At 38.9% G+C, this 27,946-nt stretch overlaps 1 protein-coding gene and 1 long non-coding RNA gene across 12 annotated transcripts in view; one reads left to right on the top strand and one right to left on the bottom strand.

The window, feature by feature from the left end:
* DNM3 (dynamin 3) overlaps positions 1-27,946 on the top strand; it is a 332,054-nt gene that overhangs the window by 209,678 nt on the left and 94,430 nt on the right. For all 11 annotated transcript variants that reach the window (XM_059728288.1, XM_019486507.2, XM_059728290.1 and 8 more), the window contains one exon: positions 22,709-22,818. In XM_059728288.1, coding sequence (XP_059584271.1) covers positions 22,709-22,818 — 110 coding nt within the window. The remainder of the gene's footprint in view (positions 1-22,708; positions 22,819-27,946) is intronic.
* On the bottom strand, positions 134-23,563 carry LOC132250804 (uncharacterized). The gene is made up of 2 exons (XR_009462423.1): positions 23,298-23,563; positions 134-263 (listed from the first exon to the last, which is right to left on the bottom strand). It is a non-coding gene; the product is annotated as an uncharacterized LOC132250804 (long non-coding RNA).

Here is a 27,946-nt window from a genome sequence, read left to right as displayed (position 1 = left end):
CCTCCTTGTATTCTAACCCAGAGCACTTCAGTCTGGCCCTCCTCTGACCCAGTGCTACTCATTGAGGATGTGTATTGCTCCTTGACATTGATTTAAAAGAGCTCATTTATGGTAGTGATGACACTTGATAGGGTTTGACAGATCAGGGCCAATATTTATTTCTGTAAATATTGAAGGATGTGTTAAATTTTGCCTTTAACGCTTCTGGTTTTTGTTCCCTTTTGTTTCCTTTTTTGTGCTGCCATTTTAAGATTTCCTCCAACCTATGAAGTGACAAATAGAAAATAAAGTCAGAACAATTACTTTAAAACATTTACAAGACAGAAGATTGGTTTTGTAGTTCAGGTACAAGGCTAGATGTTGAAAGATGATGGTTCTTTCTTCAGATCTGAAATTGACTTAATGACATTCTTAGTCAAATTTACTTTAAAGAGATGCTATCAACTTTCCAGACTTCCGCCTGATGTTTTGCTAGCTGTTGTGTGTAAACCAATTATTATTATACCTGAAAGGCTGAAAACGAACCATTTCCATCAACTTGTTTACAGTGTGCATTGGAAGTACTTTGTGTTCAGTCCCTTGAACGTGGAAAGGTTCCATCCTGGATCATGCTAGTGTTTTATCTGCTCTGTCTTTCAGAGTGGTCAGTCCCCACTGCTGCAGAGAGAGGTTTATAAATCCAGTAGAGGACAAGTATGGTGCAACCTGCCTGCAGAGTAGTAACGGGCAGTGTTTGGCTCCTACACTGGATTTATGAGGGGGGGGGGTTTATTTTGTTCTTGTAAAACTCTCCCGTGTCCCCCATCCCCTCCAAATCAGCTGTTCTTGTTCTTATTCATAGAGATAGCTAATCCTTTTTGGAACTCTGTCCAGGTCTTACCCTCTTCAATGCCTGGTGTGAATGAGTTCCACAGCTTAATTATGCACCACGTGTAAAGATAATTCCTTTTATTTAGTTTAACTCATCATTTTCATTGTTTTCTTTATAAAGTCAATTGACTAATTTCACCATCTATTTGTGCTAGAGAAGAAAAAAAATGTTTACAAAAATAGGAAAATGGGAGTGTAAAGTCACAAAAGTAGTGGTGGGGTCTCCAAGGGAATAAGAACATAGAACCTAAAATTACCAAACACACTCTTTTAAAGATATTTGCTATATCTGATTTTTGGTGTTACCATATATCTGATTGAATCTTACCATGTATCATAAGTCTGCACTTATAATAATGTGTTAATACTTTCCACACAAGGGTACTGTTTGGCTCAATTAGTGTTTTCAGAGGGCATTTAGATTCATAGGTAGATAAAGCACCTTCCAAGTGTAGATGTTACACAGGGTCGCTATTAAATGTCAGTGCTAAATGGTGGGTTAAAAATACTACAGACTTTGTAATTTTAGAAGCTTTAATGGGTGGAGTGAAATTTTTAGCACAAATGGATTTTGCTAGCTCTATGCAGCACACTTGGAATGAAAAAGGCTGAAGTAACGGATAGCAAGGAAACAGGAAACGGATTCCCAAAAAGCTTTTATACAAAGAACTGTTTTAAGTACTTGCCTTGTATAGAAGATGTTCAGTATACTCATCTGCAGTTATGAGCAAGCATTTTAACCATTTTTAAAACTTTGCTTTATTTTTATATAAACACTGTAGAAAAAGTTCTGCAAGAACAACTTTAAGAGTTAAGGGGAGGACATTAACAGCCAGTTTCCAAAATATCTATTTCTATACACTCCACTTCAGTTAAAATAAATTAAAATGCATAAAGATGATTTTTGCATCTGGTTTTGCATCTGGAAATAAGTTGATAGAGACAGAAGTTCACTGGACAGCTTAATTGTTGTAATAAACTTGCAATAAACCTAGTGGAAATTAATATTTTCTTTTCACTGTTAAGGTTGGTACATTTTTAATAAAGAGAAGACTATTTTCATCCTAGACTTATTATTAACAGCTGTAAAATTTAAAATGCATTTTTATAATTAGTAACTATACATAAGCAGCCCCATCTGTATTTAAAAAAAAATACAAAACAATGTGACTCAACAAAAGTAACATGGTTTAAGCTTTAATTTAAAAATCAAAAACTCTAACAATAAGAAATGCCATTTTATTTTGCTTTAAAAAATAGCTTCCAAAGATTCTGTATGAATCATTCCAGAGTGTGGGTGGAAAACAAGTGTCTTTAAGCACTTGAGATCAAAATGTGAATAAGGGCTTTAAGAGAAGTATAGTGTTTTTCCCCCTGCTTCACAAACAAGTTTATTTTAGTGGTTTAAAGAGAGTTTTATATAACCAGGTTAACTTTTGGGATTGTGAAGCTAAGAGTACATAAGTACAAGCTACAAAAAGGTTTTCAATCATAAGCACTCCAGTGTTGGTCTTAAGGAGTTTCTAATCTGTATTTCGTATATAACCCCCCACCCCATCTCTTGGCTTTAAAATAAATTAAGTGGTGCTTTCTGTTGGTTGCATTTCTTTATCAGTGATAATACAGAATATTTTCCTATTCTGTCACTGAATAGAAAAAAAGTTTAAGCTACAGTTATGGCTACTCTGGGGCTCTACTGGAGAAGGCTGGGGAAATGCTATTGTAGAGGGACTAACAGGTTGTCTCAGACCTTGGACTCCTGGAGTTGAATGGTATGTTGAATTCTCCTCCAAGGATAAAGTAGTGCCATGATTTCAGTTTTATGCCTAGCTGAACAGGGATGGACCAATGGGGAGAGCTGAGATTTTCTTTCTCTCTTTTTCTCTTGTTGCATGTCTTGGGATTTATAGCTACAGTCTGGCCCCTTTGCTGATTACACTGTAAATAACAACAGAGTAAGAACAAAGGTTAGTTTCAAGGAACTCCTGTGCTCTGTGCCTCATATTTCCTAGCACGTTTGCTTTTTAATATAATATTGATACAGGTTTTTCATTTATTTGTTGTAGTTTTTCTCTCCCTTGAACACTGGAAAGTTGGTCCCATATAACTAAGACACTTAGAGAAGAATGTGAGAATAGGTAGTGTGTTTGTATTGTACTTAAGCTTATTGAACATATTCAATACTTATCTGACAAATTGTTAAATTATGATAGCAGCACTTGTTGCCTCCTTGTTAAGGTTGAGTCTTCCCTTTAAAGGGGCTTATGTCGCGTGGAACTTTTTCCACCAATTTACAGCATTTATATTCTGAGTATATAATTCATTTGAGAATTGATAGATGCATTAATATTAAAATGGGTCCTTCATGAAATTTAGTATCTTGGATTAACCTGTGTGTGGGGGGGTGATTACTACTTAATAAAAAAATAAAGTTTGAAAAAAATGTGCTAATCTACAGTTTAAACTCACTGGGCATACATTAATGTACTATTGCTACTGCACATTAAGTTTAGTACCTCTAATATGAGGTACTGCATAAATGCATAGTAGCAATGGGGGATGGTCTTTTTGTGACGCTTAATGTACAGTAGCCTAATTCTACTGCTTGTGACGATTTCTGCCGCAACGTGCTAATGTGCATTAGAATTAATCTACTGTCCACTAAGCATTTTGTGTAGATGTGCCCACTGAAACCTAATGTTTAAACTTCTACAATTATCTAGGATTAATGGTTGTACTTGTTGTAACAAAGTTTATCCTTCAGCACAGAATTAGGAAAAAAAAGGGGTTTCTACAGAAAATTTCAAAGTGGCTGTCATACCCTGTTCAGTAGGACTGTGTTTCTCTCTGCTTCCTGAGAGCAAAGGAGGCCACTGTCTTCCCTAGCTTCACTTACGTTGAGCAGGACATGGTGATTTTGAGTGAGGGTCTCAGCATGTGACCACAATCCTATTACAATGGAACATAGTTGTGATTTTGAGTTCATTATTTTTTCTGGAAAAAAAAATGTATGGACCCGCCTTTGCTCACAGATAAATTTCAGTTACAAGAATGTAAAAAATGACCATTGCATCTCTACATTCCTTTGAAAAATTATGCATTGCACCAGATCTACCCAGCAGCAGGGACAGAAGGATGAGAAGCATAGAGAATTTGTATTGACCTGTAGTGACACCATGCAGGAACCATGCAACTATGATTAAGAAATATTAGTTTTGTGGTCACAGATCAGATTAAACTGATTTTTAGAGACAGGTTTCTTTTCCTCTCCTCTCTCTCACCCACTCCCACTCCCAAGGGCAAATTTAAGAGAGTTTGAGGAAGTTAACTCCTTCTGTAATAATATATCATTTTACAGTTTAATTTAACCTTTACTATACATTCTCTGGATTAATACTGATTGGTTTAGGAATAATAACAGTTTCATAATAATAATATATTTTACTCTAATGGATATGCACACTTCACCTGAACTGTATGGTAACATATTTTTGCCTAAGAGTATAGTCATTAGTATTATAGTCATTCAAATTAGTAAATTATTGCAAATATAAAATAGATCCACTGGTACCAGACTTCATAATTTCAAACACACTTTGGGAAATGTGTAGTTATTTCAGTAGCTAGAATTGAGTATGTTTCCATTGGTGCAATAAAGCTAGAGAATTGAGAAACTTATTATATCCCTTAATTTCAATGTCTTTGTTACATTTAAAAAAAGAGCACAAGTTAAAAAAAAACACATTGCCCATTAGAACTAATTTGAAAATAGCTTTTAGTATTAATATTTTCATAAAGAATATCCTATTTTCATACAAAATACAGAGGTTTTTGAGAAAATTGTTTTTTATTTCTGGTGAGGGTTTATATATTTGGAGAAAAATTGATGAAGTTTTTGTTTCTGTTTTGAATTTTTTTGCAGAGGAGTTTGTTTCCTGACATTCACTCTTTCCTAGCTGATTCATTTTTATATAGAATTATAGGATATTATTATAAGTAGGTATTCAGACAATATAGGACAATTGTTCATTTATTAGCTATCAATATCTTTATAAGCAACACCAATTAAAACTTTATGTGATAAGAGGGCTAATTTCCCCCAACTCTTACTCATGTAGGGAATAACTGTACATGCAATTAGCTCATTAACCTTAATGAAATTATATAAATTAATGTGTTACGCATATGAATAAGATTTCCAAGATCATTTCCAGAATTACTGTATCTACACAAACCCTACAACATTGATTATTTCAGTGCTTTATATTTTAGTTATATTGCTTGAGATTTTCAAGATAAAGTTGCAAATTCTCTATCAAATTTGGCTATGTATTTTGACAAGTAGATTAGTGATCTTTTGTAACTTGAAATTATGCTCCTACAGTAGTGCTTTCATTAGGAAATAAAGTTAAAATCTACTTTATTATGGAATTCTTACAGTATATTTATTTCTAACTGTACTTCCTTGAGATGGCAATCTCTATATAACCTGAAAATGTTAAGGTGTGTTGGAGTGTTTCTTTTAAAGTTCAAAAAGTTAGTAAAAGAAAGAACATTTTGATACAATATTAAAAAAAAACAAAACAAAACCCAAAAAACCATGGAATTTGGTTTTCTGCCCAGATCTTTGACTGACTGTCTGGGAATTTCACATTTTATACTAGTATAATGTAGAATTGATGTACATACCCTTGGTGATTCTTTACAAAATGATTATAATACTGTCCTGCAAGCGGAGCACGAAATATTTATATCTTACTGCCTGCTGAGCCCATATTGGTGAAAAATTCTATTTGCGCTATGGAATGCAGCATTTCCCAATACTCTTCTTTCTTACAAAGGAACAAATATGTTGCCTGCCTAATGGATGATGTGATTGAATCATATAACATTTTTTTGCTCTTCTGTGCTTTTTTCAACTTCACAGTTTCTAGTACAGCTTTATTGTTGTTTTTAACCTCTTTCCCATATTTTACTACTATACTGACTTTGACATTGACATCACTTATCTCTTGTTTTGACATCTCTGTAACTTCCATAGGTAGCAGAATAGGGTTTTTTTTTCAAAAGCTTGCTTTGGAATTGTAGTGTTGTTTCTGTTGTTATATCAGTTGCATTGATTTTTCATTTACCAACCCCTTAAAAATATTGTGGCAACTATAAGTCTTGTTCAAGTTACTCCAAATGATTATTTTGATTATAGTCTTCTTATTGGCTAGATTCTCCTGAAAGAAAGGCCTCCTAATAATGTAGCTGTGATGTTAACGAATACAAATGACACAGCGTATTAGGTATTTATAGACATCTTTTAGCTCACCAAACTTTCCAAACTGGACTTGTTTGACTTATTACAATGAGATCCAGCAAGGTTGGTAATAGTCTGATTGTAAGGAGATACAAAACAAAGAAGTGGACTCTTAATGAGCACAGTGTTTGGTGAGTGTGGTTGTGAGGAATTATTGGGAAAGTGGAATTGCGAGATGCTGGTCTTCATGATTGGCAGGATTTTGGGTATACCATCACTTCAAGCGTTTTATGCACTCCACAGAGCAGGAGGAAATTTCTTTTGAGAAAATAGTTATTAGTATGTGAGCCCCCAATCCCACTACATACTATAGACATAAAATACTACTAAATGTCACTACCACTGTACTAAAACATTCCAGTGACTACAATCAAAGAGAAATTGACTGCAAGGAACTTCAACAGAAGTTGCATCTAGACCTTCAGTAACTTCTCTGTCTCTCTCTCTCACTCCCCCCCTGCCCCTGCCCCTGCTTACTGGGTAAAAGTTTGGAAAAGATTTTTCATTACAGTTAGGCTCTGAAGTCATCAACTTTTGAAAATATTATTCATTGCTATGTAGTTGGTTTTAGCCTCCCATCTCTTTTGCACCTCAGTTGTGCCTGCAGCACTGTTCCATTCATTGTCTCCTATTTTTTCAGACTTGAATAGTGTGTTTTGGCATTTCATGGACCCTTTTTTCTTGTTTGGCACATAAGCAGTTATTCCACTTCTTTCAGGACTTGGTTCACTACTTAGGCATGTTTTATCAGCATTTCAGTACATATTTTTCTTCTGAGCTTCAGCTCTGCAAGCTCCTCGGTGTTTTCTCTTAATGCATTGGCACTTTTTACAGAATGTAAGCATTTTTTTCATACTTTTTTGACTTATTGCGTCTCGCAGTTCGAGCATATTTGCTCAGTGCTTTCATGCCTACACTCAGTACCTAGGTGTGTGGCTTTTCTCTGCATTCTTGGTCTTTTGCTTTTAAACTTGGCGTACTGGCTAAAGATGTACACATTACTTATGTGTATACAAAAAACCTTGCTAACTCTGGGGTTATCTTTTGTTGCCATGTGCATTCATTATTCATCACAAAAGAAGGCTGAGGGGGGACCTGGTGACTGTCTATAAACTCACTAGGGGGGACCAGAAGGGTTTGGGGGAGACCTTGTTTCCCCTAGCGCCCCCCGGGATAACAAGGAATAACGGCCACAAGTTGTTGGAGAGTAGGTTTAGGTTAGACATCCGTAAGAACTACTTCACAGTCAGGGTGGCTAGGATCTGGAACCAACTTCCAAGGGAAGTGGTGCTGGTTCCTACCCTGGGGGTCTTTAAGAAGCGGCTCAATGCCTACCTGGCTGGGGTCACTTGAGCCCAGTTTCCCTCCTGCCCGGGCAGCGGGTCGGACTTGAAGATCTACAAGGTCTCTTTCGACCCTACTTCTTTGATTCTATGTAAGTTGATTACCATGCCTTACCTCTGCAGGTTATGAATGCCCATATTCCTCTCTGGATGAATGGACTAAGAAAGAACCACTATGGACTATGTCTGATTTTACCACTGAGTCAGTATGGACATAACTGGATTTGGAGGTGCTGTAGCATGTCTCCACATGAAAAAAACTTCAGAAGACCCTAACATACTACTCGACCCAAGCATGAAATGCACTTTTACATTACAAGCGGATGGTGAATGGTTTCTGGCTTCTCTAAAGTCAGGATAGTATGCATTTAGTACTATATTTTCACCCATTCTCATTATAATGACCATACATTTCAGATTCATGTGAAATGTAAAAAAGGTGCTAAGCAATTTCTCACCCAAGACATTTGGCAGTTACAGAAGCAACATGACCTGTAGAAGCTCTTGAATGTAAGGCAGTCCAATATGTGCCAAGGACTTTCAAAGACTTGACATATGAAAAGACAGTACTGAAAAGAACCTGACAACAATAAAGTGTTGCTGTGGAGATATCCTTAATTTCTTCCTGGCAGGGTTTTCATGTTACCATGGATATTCTCCCAGTAGTTTTTCCATGATTTTATGCCCATCTTTTTAAAGTCATTTTTCTATTACTCCATTTTTTTTGTTGCTGCTTTTCAACATTTGTTATGGTAAAGTGTAGAATCCATCATTAGGATGAAAGCCCCTATGTGATAAGTACCATACAAGACAGAGGCAGACAAAATCTATGCTCTGAAGGACTTATAGTGTAAGGAGACTGAATGTTTAAATGTTCTGGTTAAAAGGTGTGGCGAAAGTAAGAAGGGAATAATTTTCATATGTTGGTTTGCGTCTCTTGGATGTAATGTTACAGCCTTTGGAGAGAGCGCAAGATGTCAGCTGAGAAATAAGTCCTATCCACTTATTCCCAGGCCCACAAAATAGGTGTACACCTGTTTGAGTGCATACCCCCTGACTTCCCAGACCTAGAGAACCTGAGCACAGTGTGGGGTGGGTTTCAGACCACTTGGGTACCTACCCAAGCAGTCTGCCCTGTCTAATTTTTAGGGTCAGGCCTGCATAGTATGGGCTTGAGTGGGCAGGTTTTATCTTTGACTGGAACTCCTGGGCTTGGTCCCAAGGCCATTTAACTATTACTTTACCTAATTGTTATGATGTAAAACGTCTGAGCACTGTTCATATTGTACAGAGAGCCTCAGTTTTGCGAGCCAGCCACATGATTCCCCTGATTGTATATTTTTACAATTGTAAAATATGTGGTGCAGTTATTGTAATGGGAATGAGAATGGTGTAACTGTAAAGGTGTGGATTGGACTTATAGCTAGAAATCAGATGTTCCAAATTTGTTTGCCCATTAAATTATTTTTGTTTTAGGATGCTTCTCATTGAGTTGATCAAATTCTGAAAGCGCTTGTTTTTAGCCACATGCTTAGGAACTTGAATATGTGATGGTTTATACAACTTGTAATTTAAAAAAAAATTAATCACCCTTATGTAGAAAAATATATTTCTAACTGGGGGGGGGGGGGGGTTGTCCTATTCCTGTGCTTTTTTCCTTTTGTGTGAGAAAATCGGAAGCTACTTGTTTTCTAAGAGTCCAAATTTATATTGATCCCAACCAGATGATGTCCTTCCCCCTCTAATATCACTCAGCATTTTTGCTTTAGTGAAGTGCACACACCAGAACTTACTTATGCATAGTAACCAAAAAATTGGGCAACCAGTCTCACTATCTTATAAGGGCAGATATCTTCTCACAGTTTTCTCAGAAGTTTACATTTTCCATGACCCAAGCATCTTGACTGGCTAAAGAAAAACGGCTGAAACCTACTCCTCAAAAAAATACCTTGCTGCTGTTAAAAAGTTGAGGCCAGAAGCTCTGTCATACCAGAGTTTCTCTCGGATGTCTGGAAAAAGTCTTATAGTTCTGGGAAGCTTTCCAAAATATTTTCAGTGACCATTGCCACAGGCGTGAACTTCTTAATGCATTTTGCAGTAATCTCTGCCACAGTGAAATTGATTACTGTCTGAAAGCTTTAAATGATAAAAAGCAATTAGGGGAATGCACATGCAATGAACCATTATTTTGTTTTGGGTTTTTTTGTTGCATCTTTATGAGTTTTGCATGGACGGATGTGTTAACTCTGGAAGATCCTGTTTAAATAAGACTATGATGGAACTGTATATTTATAATTTCACTTTTAGTAAGAAGAACTTGTGTGCAAGAAAAAAATCCTAAAGGCATGATCTCTCTCCAAATACTTAATGGCCACACAAGGAAAATACATTTTGGCTTCAGAAAGTTGAGTTTTCCTAGGTTTCCTTTAACAGAAACTGAAATGCATTCAAGGACTAAAAGAATTTTTAAGGAATGGTTTTCCAAATGAGCAGTGGAAATGAAAGCAAAGGTGTACCTAATACACTTAGCACAGAATTGTGAAACTTTTGCAAGACTATTTTTCATGTGCCAATTATAAAAGATCAGGTAGCTGAAAATAAAGCTGAAATGTTGATGTTTCTTTTTACATGTATTTTAGTGGTTCTAACAGAACTAGTATAAGAACTGGACAGTGTATTCTTCAACTATAATCTGTATCCCACCCTTATCCAAGGAGAAGAGAATCCAACACTGATGTTTCTCCCTTTAAAATTCATAAACTCATCGAAGTGTCAAAATGTTCTGATGGAAATTGTACCCAGCTGAAAGGTCAGATCTCACAGGACTTAGCGTGTTACTGTAACTGCTGACTGCTCGCCAGCATAGATTCACTACACTGCAGCAGTACATCCTTTGTCATCATCCGTACAGGCCAACATGGTGAAAAGCGAAATGAAGAAACTTGAGCAGCAGTGGCAAAAAGCAAATGATCATAAACAGGCTCTATCACAAAGAATAAGGTTAAAAAAATCTTTCTTATTTACCATAAGAGTAATCACTGAGGGCGAGATCCAGTTTGGTCTTGGAGGAATCTACATTTTAGCATGCCAGAGCTAAACATTAAGTGGATTGTCCCAAAAGAGTAATTCAATTTGATTGAGCTTTAATGCTTAAGTTCCATACATAAACAATGTAGAGAGAATTGTTTTGGTTTGGTTCAGGTGCCCAGGTGCTCTGTGCAGAAAATGGGGAAGGGATAAGTGCCTCCAAAGAGGTAAGCAAGAAAGCCCAGAAGTGCCTAGGTACCAATAGGAAATACTAAGCACAGAGGTATGTCTCAACCCCACCCCTCTCTCCAGTGTTGGGTTCTTGACTCAAGCTGCATATTAGCTGTCTTCATTCACAAAGCATTTGCACCTAACCGGGGGAGGGAGTAGCACCTACATGTTGCCCTCTTGCTTAATGGTTAGAGCACCCACCCAGGTTGTAGGATAAGGAGTTCCAGGCCTTTCTCAGCCCGAAGGGATTCCAACCTGCATCTCTTACTTCCCAGGATAGTGCCTTATGCACCAAACTGGAGAAGAAGGTGGATGAGGGATCTTTCCATCCCTCTTGTTGAAAGAGGTGAACCACTGCACAGCCTGGAGCACACCAGAACACATGTTGCTATAGCCTAGTGGTTATGACATCCCTCTCAGAGGGGGAGATCTGGGTTCTGGTACCTGCCACCAGAGTTATTTCTATTTTTCAACAAATAACTATGTAGTGTTGAATAGAAAAATGGTTCTGAGAGTATGGTATAGAATGTAGGTCTCCCTACTACAGTGGAGGATGCCATAACTGCTATATGACAGTGGCACACTCCCTCTTGTTTTTGGTACCATGATAATAGTTCACATCAACAGATGTACTTCCAAAGAGGTACCAGAAAGAGGATTCTGATCAAGTATGTTTAAAAACATTTTGGAAGACAAAAGTAGTTGCAGACTAGGGAAAAATAAATGTGTAGAAAAAGTTTAGGGAAGATGAAATAGAAATATCTATAATTTTTGTGCATAACCTGGTGAATATATTAATAATTCATGGAAGTAGATTCATGGAGATATTTTCAATCTAAAAATGCTTTGATGCTCCATTTTCAATTTAGCTTATCTTAAATTTTGGTTTTGGCTTGTCTGTTTGCTTCAAAGAACTGATTCTTGCAAATATAGCGTGAGTTAAAAGAATTGTGCATTGCACATATGTTAGATTTGGTGGTTGCACTCAACAGCTTCTGTTTGTAACACTCCTAACCTTTTGGCTTGCCTCCACAGCCAGAGCTGTATTTTGTGCAAGTTGTTCTCTGGTATTTTCTTTTTTGGAACTTTTTTTTAAGTGCTCAGCCTTCTTGGATTCAGTTCTTCTAGGTCAGGGGTGGGCAAAATGCGGCCCGTGGGCCAGATGCGGCCTGCCAAGCCATTCTATCCGGCCCGCAGGGTCCCTAAAAAATTTAGAAAATTAATATTTTTCTGCCTCTGGCTGCCTGTCATGTGGCCCTTGATGGCTTGCCAAAACTCAGTAAGTGGCCCTCCACCTAAAATAATTGGCCACCCCTGTTCTAGGTGCTGCGTACTTGTTTTGCAATAGCATTGCCACGAACGCATTGAATATGTATGTTTCTTCTCTAAGATAGCATGCTAGGATGGCATTGCAAATACAATGACAAAAAGGAAAAAAAGCTCCTCGGTCAGACTTCATTGGCCATGATGTACTGCACAGATGGGACTCCTGTAGCACACTTTCACAGCTCAACAGGAGCTGCTGCATCATGCAGGATATAATCTGACAACAAGAGGCCCTCCCATAGAAGAGAACAGGGGGCACAAAGCACTGTCTCCGCCATGAAGCACTGTAGTGGTTCTGAATGGAAATTTTCAGTTTTCATGAGAAAACGTTTGCCTGAAAATGTTTGCTAAAACCTCCAAATTCTCAATGGCAGATTATGACAAAAATGACCTTTTTCATTATAAAAAAAATTGTCAGTACAAGAATCCCAGCACATTCAAACTACAACTATAACCAATGGATACCAGAAAATATCCAGTGATTTTTATTTTTTTGTATGGTAAGCCCTTCATTCTAGAGGACTTGCCCCTATGTCACAAGAATTTGTTTAAAAAGGAGTCGCCCTCTTGGCTGGGTTTAGCAGCGAAACTACATGTATAGAAATGCAATATTTCAGGAATAGCTGTAGCAGGTTTCTAAAATTAAACCTTTTTTAAAAAGTAACATGGAGGTTCCCATTAGGGGTATGGCTCTTGCTTAGGAAAGGAACTCTATACAATCAATTTTGCAGTGGCTGAAGAAGCTTGAGAAAAAAAAAAATATTTGGCTGCCCTGCTTTGTTTTCAGTAGTTAATTCCATCTGGTAGCTTGAGGTGGAGAGACAAAGAGGTATATAGGTGGAATAAATAGCATTTTATCATGTGCAACCTATTAAGTGATTTTTCATAAAAATGTTAAAATGTTCGTGTCTGCATTATTTTCATTTTAATGCCAGACCTTGGTTATATTTTCTACAGGTGCCCTTAGAAGCAACGTAAGGCCTGAAACCTACATAGCTGAGTGGCCTTTACTCGTTTACTTGTTTTTTTTTCTTTTTCCTGCACCAAAAAAAATCAGGAGTTATATGTGCCTTATGTAGCAAATTTAAACCTTCATATGCAGCTTATTCTATAACGCCAAGTGTGGTAAAACAAAGATCACCATGGAGAAGCTGTGTGACTTTTTAAACTGCAAGATAAAAATAAAATTAGAATATAAACATGATGATACTCTTGGGTATGTTTAAAGTTAGATTATAGTCTAGATCTTGGATGTTGATTTAAATGCTATAAAAGCTGCGAGTGGAGGAATTATGATACTTGGCAGTTCTACAGTATCTTGTCACAGTGTGGGCTGCTCCCTGCAGAAAGGAAAAGTGTGATCTGGGTATAAGCAAGTCTACATCAATAACCTTGTTTTGGGGGTGTAAGCAGATAAATGTATTTTCACCAGAGGATCAGGTACTTCCTTACTTTCACACTACCTTTCACTTTCTTCATTTAAAGTCTGTCAGTTGGACCTAGTGGGTTCATAGGGCAAGTCTATTCTGTTGCCGTTTTCCATTTCCCTGTTGAAATGGGGATAATGGGAGTACTGACCTACTGTGTATAATGCTATAAGAACTAGTTACTGGTACTGTTCTCTTTTCTGTCTACTACATAACTGCTCTGCAGGCCTGACAGAGAAAATGGGAGTTTGGCTTTGTACTTCATCTAATATCTTGCTTTGTCACCAGCTTCTCCATAAAAATGATGCCTTGCAACACCACTGTGAGTTATCTAAGTGCTGGTTCTTTTTCTATAGATGTAGCTATGGGTACAGAGAAGCCAGTGAGTTGCCTGGTTAAAATCTGGCTGCTAGCTCTAGACTTTATTTCAGAGAGGTAATTAGCTGTGTTAGACTGAAATCAGGCAGAAGGCAGAGTAGATTTGCATCTTATATACTAACTAAATCGGAGATACATAGCATAAGCTTTTGTAAGCAGTGGTCTACTTCATCAGATGACGATGAAGTAAGCCGCTGCTTATGAAAGCTTATGCTATGCATCTCTGATTTAGTTAGTATGTAAGGTGTAAATCACCCCTGCCTTCTGCTTTACTTCAAAGGAATTTGGCCATCACTTTATCTTACAGTTTTGATTCTGAGGTATGTTGTCATAAAAGACCTGCATAATAACGTCTCTGTTAAAAGAGCTCCTATATGGCTAAATTTTACCATCTGCACAAGAATTCTTACTCTGGGATATTGTCCTTCCAGATAGAGTCCTGTAAGAAACTCTTCTACCTCTAAAGGAATGGATTTTTCTGCATTGGCCTAACTCCCACTGACTTCACTGGGAGCAGAGTTAGGTTACTGCTCAGTGCTTTTGAAAATCCCACCCTTCAAAATCTGAGGATCACATTTTTGATATGGCATGTTGTCCTCCGCGAGTGTCGCTTACATTCTTCAGACTACAAAGCAGGGATAAAAGATTGTCCCATTTTGTGATGTTAAGATTGTCTTGTCATGATTACACTAGTCAGGAAACCCTTACTTTCAAACAGACCTGGCTAGAAACTGCGAAAGGCCCTGAGGGTGCCTTCAATTCTAAGTTCTCGGGCAGAGCAAAGACCTCAAACTAGCTAATTGGTGCATCATAAAGGTAAAGCCAAACACACGAGTCACAGAAAGAGAATTCTTTTCATCATATCTAAAGGGAAGATGTGGTAATTTAATAATTCATTTTCTTTGTCAAAGGCTACAAATGGGGTTATTCATGTTTCTAACCGATTGAGATAAATAATATCCAAGTGTTTTCCCTATATTCAAGGATCTTCTGGAGGAAAGAGGGGAAAAAATCCTAGATTTTAATCTGTTGCCTTCCTCTTGCTGAAAACCGGTCCTAATTCACTAAATGAGCAAAGTTTAAAGGATACATTAAGCAAGATTTTTATTTTACTTGACTTCATTTTTTCACCCTTTTGTAACATTTTGGATTTCAGCAATATTTATTTTTAGTATGCTTAGAGAAAGGTTGCAGAAAGAATAGATAAATTTAAAGTATATCAATATGTCATTGTCATTTGTTAACAGCTAGCTAGTCTATTAGTCAACTGCACAAAAAACATAGACTATGACTAGCCCAGTAAGTATTTTCTTGAACATTTGCTACAGCCACAGGTGATGAAACATCATTTCGTGGGAATGAAGGGCTTCCTTGGCTTGGATTTTTTTAATGCACATTACAAGGAGTTTTTCACATCTAAGAAATAAGGAGGGTAAAAGTTACATCCCTTTCTTGCTTGAAATAGTGTAATCTGTGTTCACCAAAAAGGAAGTTACAGTTCCTGCTAGCAGTGAGTCAGTAAGGGTTTTGTCATTCATGTCACACTCAAACCCTAGCTTGTATTTGCTTGCTTGCCTCATAAGAAAAACTAATCTATAAATAAATCATAGAATCATAGACAATTAGATTGAAAGGGAGCTCAGGTGATCATCTAATCCAACCCCCTGCTCAAAGCAGGACTGTCCCCAACTAGATCATCCCAGTCAAGGCTTTGTTTACTTGAGTCTTAAAAACTAGGGCTATGTGAAGCTTCGGGTGCTGATTCACTTCGGAGGAGAGTCAGCCTGATTTGGTGGCTGAATTTCCGAACCTGAACCAAATCAGGAGACCAATAAAAAGGTCCGAATCATAGATTCATAGATGTTAGGGTCAGAAGGGACCTCAATAGATCATGGAGTCCGACCCCAAATTGGAATCGATTCGAAGCTCTCTGAATTGATTTGGAAAAGATTTGGAGAGCTTTGGAGATTTGGGCAGTCCCTGCTCGCTGCCACAGGGAGCTGGACCTTCACTTTGTTCTGCGAAGTAGGGGGCAGATTGGGGGAGGGGCTGAAGAAGGGGGGAGGGGACCATGGGGGGACCCGTGCCAGGCCCCATCCCCTGCCTGCTCCCCCAGCCCGCCCCCCCCGCCCACTCTCCTAGCTCCCCTATGGCTGCCCCACCTGGCCCCAGCTCCTGGCTCCTCAAAAAAAAAAGCCCCCAGTCACTGGGTGCTGTCAGGTGGGGAGGGCATCCCCTCTGTCCCCCACTGCCCTGTGCTGCATGGGGGGCTCTGCCACAAAGCCCCTGACCCCAGCCCGCTCTCCCAGGCCTCCACCCCCCCCCCCCATGGCTGTCCCGCTTGCCCTAGCTCTTTAAAAGAAAAAAGAAAAAAAAAAGCCCCCACTCGCCAGCTGCTGTAGCGGCCGTTGGGGCTTCTGGGGGCTCATGGCACAGCCCCCTCCACAGCGTGGGGCAGTGGGGATCGTTCCCCCTCCCCCCCCCCCCGAATCAGCCGAACCCGAATCCAAAGCGAATGCTAGCCACTTCTCACAGGCTCATTAAAAACCTCAAAGGATGGAGATTTCACAATGTCTCTGGGTAACCTGTTCCAGTGCTTTACTCCCCTCCTAGTGAGAGAGTTTTTCCTGATATCTAACTTAAATTTCCCTTGTTGCAATTTGAGCCCATTGCTTCTTGTTCTGTCATCTGCCACCACTGAGAACAGTCCAGCTCTACCCTCTCTGGAACCCCTTCAGGTAGTTGAAGATTGGTATTTAATCCCCCCTCAGTCTTTGCCTCTCCAGACTTCTCTCCAGTTTCTTCAGCCTCTTCTCAGAAGTCATGTTACCTGCCACCTAATGATTTTTGTTGCCCTCTTCTGGACTCTCTTCAATTTGTCCACATCCTTTCTGTAGTGGGGGGTGGGAGGGAGAGGAGAGGGAAGGACCCAAAACAATACAGTACTCCAGATGTGGCCTCTCCAGTGCCAAATAGAGGGGAATAATTAATCATATTCCTTGATCTGCTGGCAACACTCCTACTAATACAGCCCAGCATGCTGTTAGCCTTCTTTGCAACAAGGGCACACTCTTAGTTCATATTCAGGTTATTGTCCACTGTAACCTCCAAGTCCTTTTCTGCAGAGCTGCTGCTCAGCCAGTCAGCCCCCAGGCTGTCCCGGTACATGGGATTCTTCCATCCTAAGTGCAGAACTTTACACTGAACTTTACACTTGTCCTTGTTGAGCTTCATGAACAAATGGTGGGAAAATAAAAATTAAGCTAGTCATGTACTTGTCATCACTGCTGTGAGTATGCCCTACCCCATTCCTCCCATTCTCTGCATATATCTCTGTCTTTTTACACTGTAAATTCCTCAGGATAGGGGCCATGGCTTCTATATTTAGTTATAAAATTCTGTATATAGATCCAGTCCTAGGCTGGAGCCTCCATGGTATCGTTTAAATGAGATAAATCTGTGTTGGTGTTGGGTTCGTCTATTGCTCAGATGGGAATAGTTTATATGAAGTTGGTATTTCCTTTCTATTTTTTTAAAGTTGTTGTCAGCTCTTCTGTATGCTTTGAATATCATAATCAAACTGTGATGCCTATTCTTCTGTGTTTTCTAATCCTAATTGCTCATGTCTGGTGTTTTCTCAGAAGCACTTTCAAACATAGACAACCTTCCCTTGCCTTTTCTCAGAAACTGCGCTCTCATCCTTTCTGTGTGGGTAGGAGGCCATGTAAACAAATGCCAGCCACATCTTAGTCTTCAGTAGGCATTTCCTTCTTCATGGGGGCTGGAAAAGAAACTTTCTCACAGTTCAGCATCAAACAAGGTGTATAAAACTCTCTTTTAGAAATGTATTTAGAGATTACATTCTTGGTATAGGTTTTCTGTTGATTGTCAGTTTTTGTTTTTTCACTTCTCTGGTTTCATAGGGTATCAACAAGTAGCTTCTGTCATCAGAAACCTCTTCAGACCATTTAATAACAAAGCAAGATAATGTGCAAAGCACTGAAATTAATTTTTGAAAAATATCAATGTCATTTTTCTGAGTTAAGGAGAAATAAATTAATTTAAAGCCCTTTAGAGGAAGTGTTGACAAGTTATAAATGATCTTAAGAAATGTAACAACATATATTACACCTCTGTGTACTCCAGCTTATACTATTTTTAAATATATGATATGATTTGTTTTATAATTTTAAGATGAATATCCCGTCTGAGTTTATATAATGGGATATATTTTCATATCAGAGTCAGTCGAGCATAGCTACATAGTTGCCATTTCTAGTTACCTTTGTAAATGGAGCCAGTACAATTTACAATATGATTTATAATATCACGGCATAGTACATTAACCAAAATATACTATGCACTTCATTGTAAATATTCCTTAGAAGAGATTAATTCTTAAGGGGTTTTTAATTTATTTACACAGATTCTGGTATGTTAGAAAATACCTTGGAAAGATTTTATGGGGGGGAAAACAGCCTAAAAAATCAATTCCTTCTCCAAGGAAACTGGGTCTGATTCTGAAAACTTTACTGGCCAAATTTTGTCCCATTCAAATTCCTGACTCTTCCCTAAAAAGGGCTTGTTATACTCTTACCTATTCTGAAAGTCTGTTACTTAGTGTTGTCGAATTTTGCCTTCTGATGCTTAAGTTAATGCCCTAATAGATATGTCATTTTTGTATTTCTAAGCATAACACCAAGCTAAAGATTTTTAATGGATTTTTCATGTTGTTCTTCAGTGATACCTAAATGCTGTATCTTTGACTATATTAAAAGCCTCAAAACAGTTTCAAGATTATGCTATACATGATAGTAGATATTGGCTGGCAGGAGATATTTTTCTATAAGTTTCTGTGTATTACAGTTGATGGTCCATTGGCCATATTCATTTGATGTCTTTGGAGCCATGGATCAGCTGCATCAGTAGCCTGGTGTTGAGATGTAGATTATCTTCCCAGCTTTCAGGAAAATCTTTTCACATCTTGTTGGTGTATTTTTCCCATCTGTGAAATGGGCATAACGACACACAGTTTCCTTTGCAGAGATGCTTTAGTATCTGGGATTGAAAAGTGGCAAGTCATATTATCTTGATATGGGAGTTGGTTCTGGTATGGACTGCTTTTAACAGACTGGCTACTGGTATAATTCTCAAGAAATCTCTTCCCCCTGTTCTAAGCAAAAACAATTATAATGATATAGGCCTTAAAAACACTCCCCTCTCAGTACTATTGTTTGTCTTGCAACTTTTGTTTTTCCATAAATAGTTTCAGTGGTAACATTTCCTTAAACTGAGTATGAGTATCAGAACCTATCCCTATGTGTTGAGTTCAGCCGGGTGGAAGAGCCTGCTGTTCCCCAACCCTTCCATCCCACAAAGTTCAGTGAGTTCTACAGGTCCCTTCCTTATAAGAGAATTAATAAATGATAATAATTGATAATAAGATATAAAAATATGGACTGATACAAAAATAGGATCTTTTTCCAGGGCTCTAGCTGGAGGGGAGGATAAAAAAATATAAATAAATATGATCTGTTGTAAGCTTATCTTTCTATCTACCTAGAAGCAACTGGAAGATTTGATTTTGTTTTTAAAACACTCATAAATGGGGACCTTCTTAGTTTGTGGTTTTGCGGATATCATGGAAACTGTGAGAGAGTCCGGAGGAGAGTCACGCGCATGATTAAAGGTCAGGAAAACAGACCTTACGACGACAGGCTGAGAGCTATGGGACTCTTCAGCCTGAAAAGCGCAGGCTCAGGGGCAACCTGATGGCCACCTATAAGTTTATCAGGGGTGCTTACCAGGATCTGGGGGAACGTTTGTTCACCAGAGCGCCCCAAGGGATGACAAGGTTGAACGGTCACAAACTTCTCCATGACTGTTTCAGGCTGGACATAAGGAAGAACTTCTTTACTGTCTGAGCCCCCAAGGTTTGGAATAGACTGCCGCCGGAGGTGGTTCAAGTGCCCACTTTGAACGCCTTCAAGAGACATCTGGATGTTTATCTTGCTGGGATCCTATGATCCCTGATGACTTCTAGCCCCTGGGGCAGGGGGCTGGTTTTGATGATCTTCCGAGGTCCCTTCCAGCCCTAGTGTCTATGACTCTATGAACAATAAAAAAAAAAAACCAATAAAAATAAAATGCTGACTCCCCAGTGGGAGCCAGCAATCCTTGCTGCCAGGAGGGGAAGGCAGCAGCTGGTGGGGCGGCATGAAGGGCAGCTGGCAAAATGGCGGTGGCTCCCTTATCCCTCCTCCCCCTGCTGGAGTCTGTCTGCCGGTTGGTGCTGAGGGGTAGGGCTGCATGAAGGGCAGCCAGCAGTCCAGATCCTGGCCATCCCCCTTATCCCTCGCCCCTGGGCCTCTCCTCCAGTTAGCACAGAGGGGCAGGACCTCTCTGCCAGTCAGTGCTGACGGGCAGGGCCATTGTGAAATGACTACAGAATTAGAGCATTAGGCTGTGATCAACCTGCAAAGATTGATGTCCCCCCCATGATTTAGGTAGCTCCCTACTCATAAAGCAGTTTTGCTAGCCTTTCTTCAAGAATATACTATTCATACTGGTAGCAGTAGAAAGTGGGCTTTTCCACCTGTACATTTTTGGTCATGGTAACCATTAAATTATGACAGCACACTTGTTTGTTTCATTGATGTGTCTGTTACAAATTTACTTAAGAAAGTTTTGCCATCACTTTACACACACACCCACATTTTTTCATCCATTTTCTCTGGAAAATAACTGAAAAATATGTGCTCAAAAACAATAGTCCAAGTTAGCTGCAGCCACTTTTTACCCCATTCCAGAGAAGGCAGCTATATAGAAACAATATGCTGGTATTTTCTACTAGGTTTGCTAGGTCCTAGATTTGCATTTTCTACTAGGACCACAAAACAGCAATAATTTATAGAATCATTGAATAGTGAGTGCTAGATATTGCTGTTCCTAATTTCTAGACATTGCCAGTGCTAGCTATCAGAAAGATTTGTGATTGGGGACTAGGTATGACCAGGATTGATAAAGGGGTACAAAGCTTTTTCACTTTACCTGTATTTAACTAATTTTAATTTTACTCAGGCCCTTAGAGATCAAAATTTAACAGCATCTGAAGGAATATTTGGTAATCTCTGAGACAGTTCCAGTGCACAGCTGTTCACATCGTAAACCCCTCCCCCCCCCCCCAAAAAAAAAACCCCAACCCAAACCTCACATATTACTACAATTGTCACACATTATATTAAATTGTCACACACATTGTCACTGTAATTGCTGGCTATTTTAAAATGGACAGCAAAGTTATCATGAGTTATAGTCATTGCACTATTATCTCACCCCCAGAGGTGGTTATTTTTATTTAGAGCCACAGAATCTAGCTGTTGGGGCATCAGCCTGGGAGTGAGGTGCAAGATTTTTCTCTTGTTTTTGGGTAGATCACAACTCAGTCTCTTTTCCCTATCTGTAAAATGGGGATATGTATTAGCAGCTGAGATTTATTAGCAGGATAGGCTGAGGGAATTAACCCTGATTTATGTTTTTCATCAATTAAATAGAAGACTTCAGCATCCCAAGCTATCAATCAGGCACCTTTCACCAGCAGTCCATTTTCTAAATTTCTTTACATAATCCTTTATGTTATAGGCAAAAAATTATATTACATCTTTCTGATGTCATTTTTTTATGCTAGGTCTAGAACATTATCTTTTGATGTGCTGCTTAGTTCAGTGTGGGTTAACACATGGAAAGTATCAAAGACTGAAAAGACTTTTTGCTTTAGCATAATGAGCAAATAGCTGGGAGAGTTTTTCATTCTAGATCTGGAATACAGAAGCCTAATAAAATAATAAACAAAATAGTGAACCGAGGTAGAAACTGGGAAACAGTTACGGTTATGTTGCCCCTAAATATTAAATTAACAAAATAACATTATGTAATGCAATAAAATGAAATTGGTCATACATGGATCCAAAGAGGGTGGAGTTAAACTATTCTCAGTGGTGGCAGATGAGAGAACAAGGAATAATGGTCTCAAGTTGCATCAAGGGAAATTTGGGTTAGATATTTTGAAAAACTTTCTCAGAAGGAGGGTAGTAAAGCACTGGAACAGGTTACCTAGAGAGGTGCTGGAACCTCCATCCTCAGAGGGTTTAAGACCCAGCTAGACAAAGCCCTGGCTGGAATGATGCAGTTGGGGTTGGGCCTGCTTTGAACAGGGAGTTGGACTAGATGTGACCTCCTGAGGTCCCTTCCAACCTTAATGTTCTATGATTCTGTTCCTTAGATCATAGACTCATTAGATTGGTAACAGATTTTGTTTGTAAAGTACCTAGCATAATGGGGATTTGAGTCTGATGGGTGCCTCCAAATACTACCACTCTGCATTGGTAACTATAATAATAAGTTATTATACATGTTGATTAATTTTATACCATGAGCTACTTCAATTCTAGGATAAGCCACTTTATTTCTAGGATGACTATCAACAGACTGATTTTTATCTAAATCTGCATCTTATGTCCATGGATTTCAAAGTTAAAAATATTTAGCAGATGCTTACATTTTTTAAATCAGATTTCAGTATCTGAATGGACTCAATGAAAGAATCATATGGATTTGTTTTTGTCATTTCTGATATCCACCAGTGTATAGGCTATAGCTGAACTTTTCAATTACAGGTATTTGTTTACTCCTTGATAGTAGAGTGGGTGTCAACATAACATAAAAAGATAACTATAGCATGTTGATAATAACTTTCTCTAAAACTTATTTACAGGAGTTTTGGTTTAATTTGTTTTTATTAGGAAAAGGAAAAGAAGTATATGCTCCCTTTGGACAACCTGAAAGTGCGGGATGTTGAAAAGAGTTTCATGTCAAGCAAACATATCTTTGCCTTGTTTAACACGGAGCAAAGGTAAGAAAAATATGCTTACTGCTTTGCACGTCGATCTGACAAAATGATCAAGTCAAGAAAAAAGGCCATAATTCTGGTATTCCCATTAAATGAGAGAAAGTTCATCCATTTAAATGGTCTTGGGTCATCTGTTTCTATGCTATTGCTTTAATCCTGACTAATTTCACCATGGCTTAGCAGTCTTCTCGGTATAAATCATCAGTCCCTTCTTTATCCTATTTTTGTGCTACCTGACCTCCAAGATTTGCTAGAACATTACTGGGCCTGACACTGGTGAAAATTAGTATATTTCCTGTGACTTAATTGGAACTATGCAGACTTAGACCAGCTGAGGATCTTGCCATCAGTTCTTCAGCCCCATCATGTCCCTAAGTGCCCCTACTAACTGCGGATTTTTTTCTCAAATACATTTGGATAAAGAATAAATGAAATACCCCTGCATTTCTAATGTATTATCATCTTTATTCAGTAAAACTCACCCAACATTTTCCAGTTACTCTGCATCTTCTGACAGAGGAGTTGTGGAGGTAGAGGGAAGAAGGAGCACAATCCCTTCACAAGATGCAGGTGATTTTGATACCATGTACAAACAGAATAGAGTGGATCCTACATCACTTCTAGAATGTGGTCCATCTTCTTGTTCTAAAAGGAGGAGTTTTCAGTTGGCTCAGTGGAGCTGCATGTCAGCAGATAAGATGAATTTTCCATGAATTCTATATTTAGGAAATTCCAAGTACCTGCAGCAACAATATTCTTGTTTTTAAAATACTTATCTTTTATCTCCTCCTATTATTATCCCACCCTCCAAAGCTCTGCAACATGCTCACTTGCTGTTAGGGTGAGGAGCCCAAATGTGACTCCATGTAGAGCCATTTATTTTTCCTTTGAACTTGCTATAAGTAGTTATTGCAGAGCAAAGTGAAGCACTCTCCCTGCAATGGCTATCCATGCCATCTCTGAACCACTCCCAGTGGCTGCTGGATCTAGAAACCAGAAACTAAGCTTGAAACTGATGCTGAAATCTCCCCCCAAGAAAGTCTTAGGTTACAGCTGCTAAACTATTAGTCGGGCACATGCTCTCGTTCTGTTCTAAATAATGAGCTTTGAAAATGTCTCACAAATGTGTATTAGGAATGGGGGCAAAAAGCTATTCAATGGTCACATTTCTAGATCATGAAGAAAGCTTTTAAAACTTTTTTTCCCCTTTACTGACGTTAAAATGTAAAACATTTACTTTTCTTCGTACACATAGATCATGCTAAGATTGCACAGAGATCACTCATTGAAGATAACTGTCATGTTGTATTCTTGCTACCTTTATTGATACTGGATAAAGTAGGGTGTGTGTTTGGTGGGGGGTACAGGACGTACACATGTATGTTGGGCATTAAGCTCTTCTCTAGAAGAGCTATACATTCTGCAAGGTTGTTTTCTCTCTTTTTTGTTAATGGTTATAAATATCTTTTTAAACATAAACTCATGTGAAATGTCTGAAACAAAATCATTTTCCTGTTTATACATGTTTTTTAATAGTTCACTTGTTTTTCATATGCATGCATTTTCACTGCATCGTCACATAGGCTGTGAAAACAAACTTGGAGATATAAAATGTTTGCCATATCTGTGAGAAATACTATTCTTTTGATTGTGACTAGGCCCTGAAGCATCTGTAAGCTGCATTACAAATATCCTGAAATACATATGGGCATGTCAAGACATGATAGGGCAGCAATAAGATGCCAAGATAACTTTGACTTAAGATAAACAGTTTATAAACAGAAACTCACAACAGAAAAAGTGGGACATCTTTGTTCCTGGGGAAACTTATATTAAATTCTAATTACAGTGGCAACTTCATTGCTACTGTGAGGCAGCTGATTTTTCTCCTTGATCTTCCAAAACATACCTTTTGGCTCAAATCAAATGTGTTTTAATATCCAATACCTCCTAAATCTGGGAATCCTGCCTTCAGTAACATGCAAGGCTGTTGAGGTTTGATCTAAATGTTCTAGTTGGAGGGGTTTTCAACTGGAGGGTCATGAGCAGAGGCTAGGATTGTGACCACCTTGCCATCCACATTAAGGGGGATATGGAGGGGAGGTCTCTGTCTGGAAAAGATTAAGATCCACTGAGGCAGAGGATCTCATTTTTATTTTACACCTCCTTGAAACTGAAAAATTGATTTGTGGTTTCTGTTTTGGGGAGGGGGGGATTGTAGTTAAGTGTCAGTCTACACTGTTTGTTTTTTTTACTATATAAAATTAACTTGGGTTCTTTTCCCCATTGAAAAACTAATAATTGAGCAAGAATTTCTGTTTTTGTTTGTCAAGGATCTTGTAGTGTTGAAGGGTTCCAGTATTTAAATGCAGGTTATTAAAGAGCAATGGCACAGCCATCTGCTTTAACCTCCTGCAGTAGTACTGTGGTCCTTCTATACCCCACTGGCCTTTCTTAATCTAAAGCAATATAACTTTTTTGTGTATTGGCTATGCAAATGTTCTTAATATGTAAAAATATTCTTATTAAAGAAAGTCTCCTTTCAATCAGATTTTTTTTGATGAGCTGTCTCTCTTTCTCTGTCTGTAATTCCCAACCCCTCACTGCATAGGTATTTGCCATGGCCATATGTTTCTGATACTGTACATTTCAATAGTTTCCTGGATTATGCATACTGCATTTTTTCCATTTATGAAAACCTCTCCAGTTGTGAAATACCATTACTAGGGGAAATCCTAGTTTCACTGAAGAGAAGGAAGGGCCGGCTTGAATTAGGAGGCTGTGGATAGAAGCATAAGGAAACTAACAATGTCTGTCACTTTGATTTACTGCAGAAGTCAGCGGCTCTCTGACAGAAATCAAATGTGACTTGGTAATCTGTACTGACCGAAGACTGCAACAATTGATTTCACAGTACAGATAAATTCTCATGAAATGAAACATAATTGCAAGTATATGAAAAGCCTCTGTTGTGAAATAATGAATTCAAATTCCTATCTTATTGGTTTCTAAATTAAAATAAAAAAAACTCCTTGAATTGGAGTGATATCCTGCTTACAGGGGTAGTATTGTCTAAACAAGGGGGAGACAAAAACCCCCCCAAACAACCTAAAAAACTAGTTATGCCTTTTAGTGGACCAAATGAATATTAAAAGCTTTAGAATGATTCCACAAATTGAAATCATACACATCACTAAATAGTATATGCTCCTAAATATTGCTTCACGTGGATTATGTAGAAGCCTTTTAGAGTTAAAGCAAATGGAAACTGCCTTTTGACTCACTCGCCACTTCTCACAGTGATTAATTGGCATTCATTCTTAAGCAGAGCTCATAATGCCAAGGAGAGGAGGATTTTGTCAAAGCATATGTTCACGTACAGTAGGTTCACATCCAATGGCCGCATTGATGAATGAGCCCAAGACTCCTGTGCAAAGTTCAAAAACAAACAAAAAAAATTCTGTCCTTCCCAGAAAGTTTACTTTTCTTCTAGGATTTCAGTCCAAACACTTTGCCCACTCCCCACCTATTTCCCGTAAAAACTATTTGCTGATTGGCATTTTTTTTCTTTCAGGCAAGTACTGTAACTTTGGGGTAAGTACTGTAGCCTCAAATGTACTTCTTTTTAGGAACTGTACAGCAGTCCCAGCTGTCTTTGGTTAATAAGAGGAAGCAATCATAATCTCTGATGATCTTGGTAATGACTATGGAATTCCAGATAGCACTATTTAATTCATTTTTTTCTGTGGCACCTTAATATAACCCTTTTGGCCCTGTGGCAGAGTGTCAAGTCTTTCTTGTTGATTCATCATATTAACAGGCATTATTAACTTGCATGAAAAGTGGCTGAAATTTCTCTTGACTTGTGACAAGAGCAGTTTATTAAAATTTCTCCTAGGATAGCACTTCTCCTTTGATTAGTAAGTGTAGGGAGTGCATCTGCTCTTCTTCTGCTGTATGTAGAGAAGGGATGTTCCTCTTCCATTTTTCCTAATCTAGGAAAGGTAACTCCTCCTCTTTTCACCTCTCCATTGTCTGATGGAGAAAGGACACCAGCTTGGAGATTTTTAAGCTATGGAGCAACAGAAGGAGGCTGGGATCTTTTGAGGCCAGGATCTTTTGATTTAATTAAGGGAGAAGCATCAGCCTTTGACTGGGAGTTGAATTATCCAGAGGGGGGGTGGGGTTTGTTATTGCATACTTCCCTTTTGCACACAGGAAGCTCTGTTTCCCTGTTGGTTGCCCCTCTGTTCCCAAAGGGGGAAGCAAAGAGACAGGCAGTTGCACGCAGTTCTCCACGCACTCCAGGGGCAGAGGGAAACTGTCATGTTATCGACCTTGGCCAGAGCGCAGAGCAGTGACTGTCATTTTCTTCTTCCCCCTTGTGTGGGTAGGTGGAGGGTGGAGTTTGTAGAATAAAAGAAGTTCCCCTCCATGGTTACATGCCTGTGATACCGAGAATGAGGAATTCATGAAACTTGAATGTGTGTAGTGAAGATTTAAATATGACAGCATCTTTTATTCCGTAGTGGAAGCTGCATATTCAGACACAGGATTGTGGGGAGGGATGGCTATGACCACAGCAAAATCTTTCATCTGAGAGACAAACTGCAAGGCAGATTGAGGGACCATCATACATAGGCTGCAAACAAATGTAGTCCTTGTGCCGCCATAAACATTTTTATGGCAGCACAAAACCTGAGTGAACAGACGTCCATGTCCCTTGTCTCGCCACAATTGCCCAAAATTGCGAGCTCAACCGTTTCTAGTAATATTTTCTGTTGCCTTTTCACAGTGGACAACTGTTTGTTTATGGTACAAGAGCTTCCCTGGAGCTTCAGGGGTCTGGTCTTGTGGGACAATGGCCCTGGGTGCCTGGCCTCCACAAAGGACATGCATCTACAGGCACAGAGTGGGGATGCCCATGGGCTTTCCTGCTGTGTGCCTGCAGATGTATGTCCTACGTGGAGGCCAGGCACCCAGAGCCATTGCCCCACAAGGCTTCCCCACTCTACACCTGCAGATGTTTTCCCCAGCTCAGAGCCAGGCATCCAGAGCTGTTGTCCCAGAGGACCAGGCTGCTGAAGCCCTGGAAGTGGTAGGGACCTAGTTCTGTGGAAAACTGGCCCCC

This window comes from Alligator mississippiensis, chromosome 5, assembly GCF_030867095.1.
Source record: "Alligator mississippiensis isolate rAllMis1 chromosome 5, rAllMis1, whole genome shotgun sequence".
Lineage (NCBI taxonomy): Eukaryota > Metazoa > Chordata > Crocodylia > Alligatoridae > Alligator > Alligator mississippiensis.
This window is presented reverse-complemented; position numbering and strand designations above follow the sequence as displayed.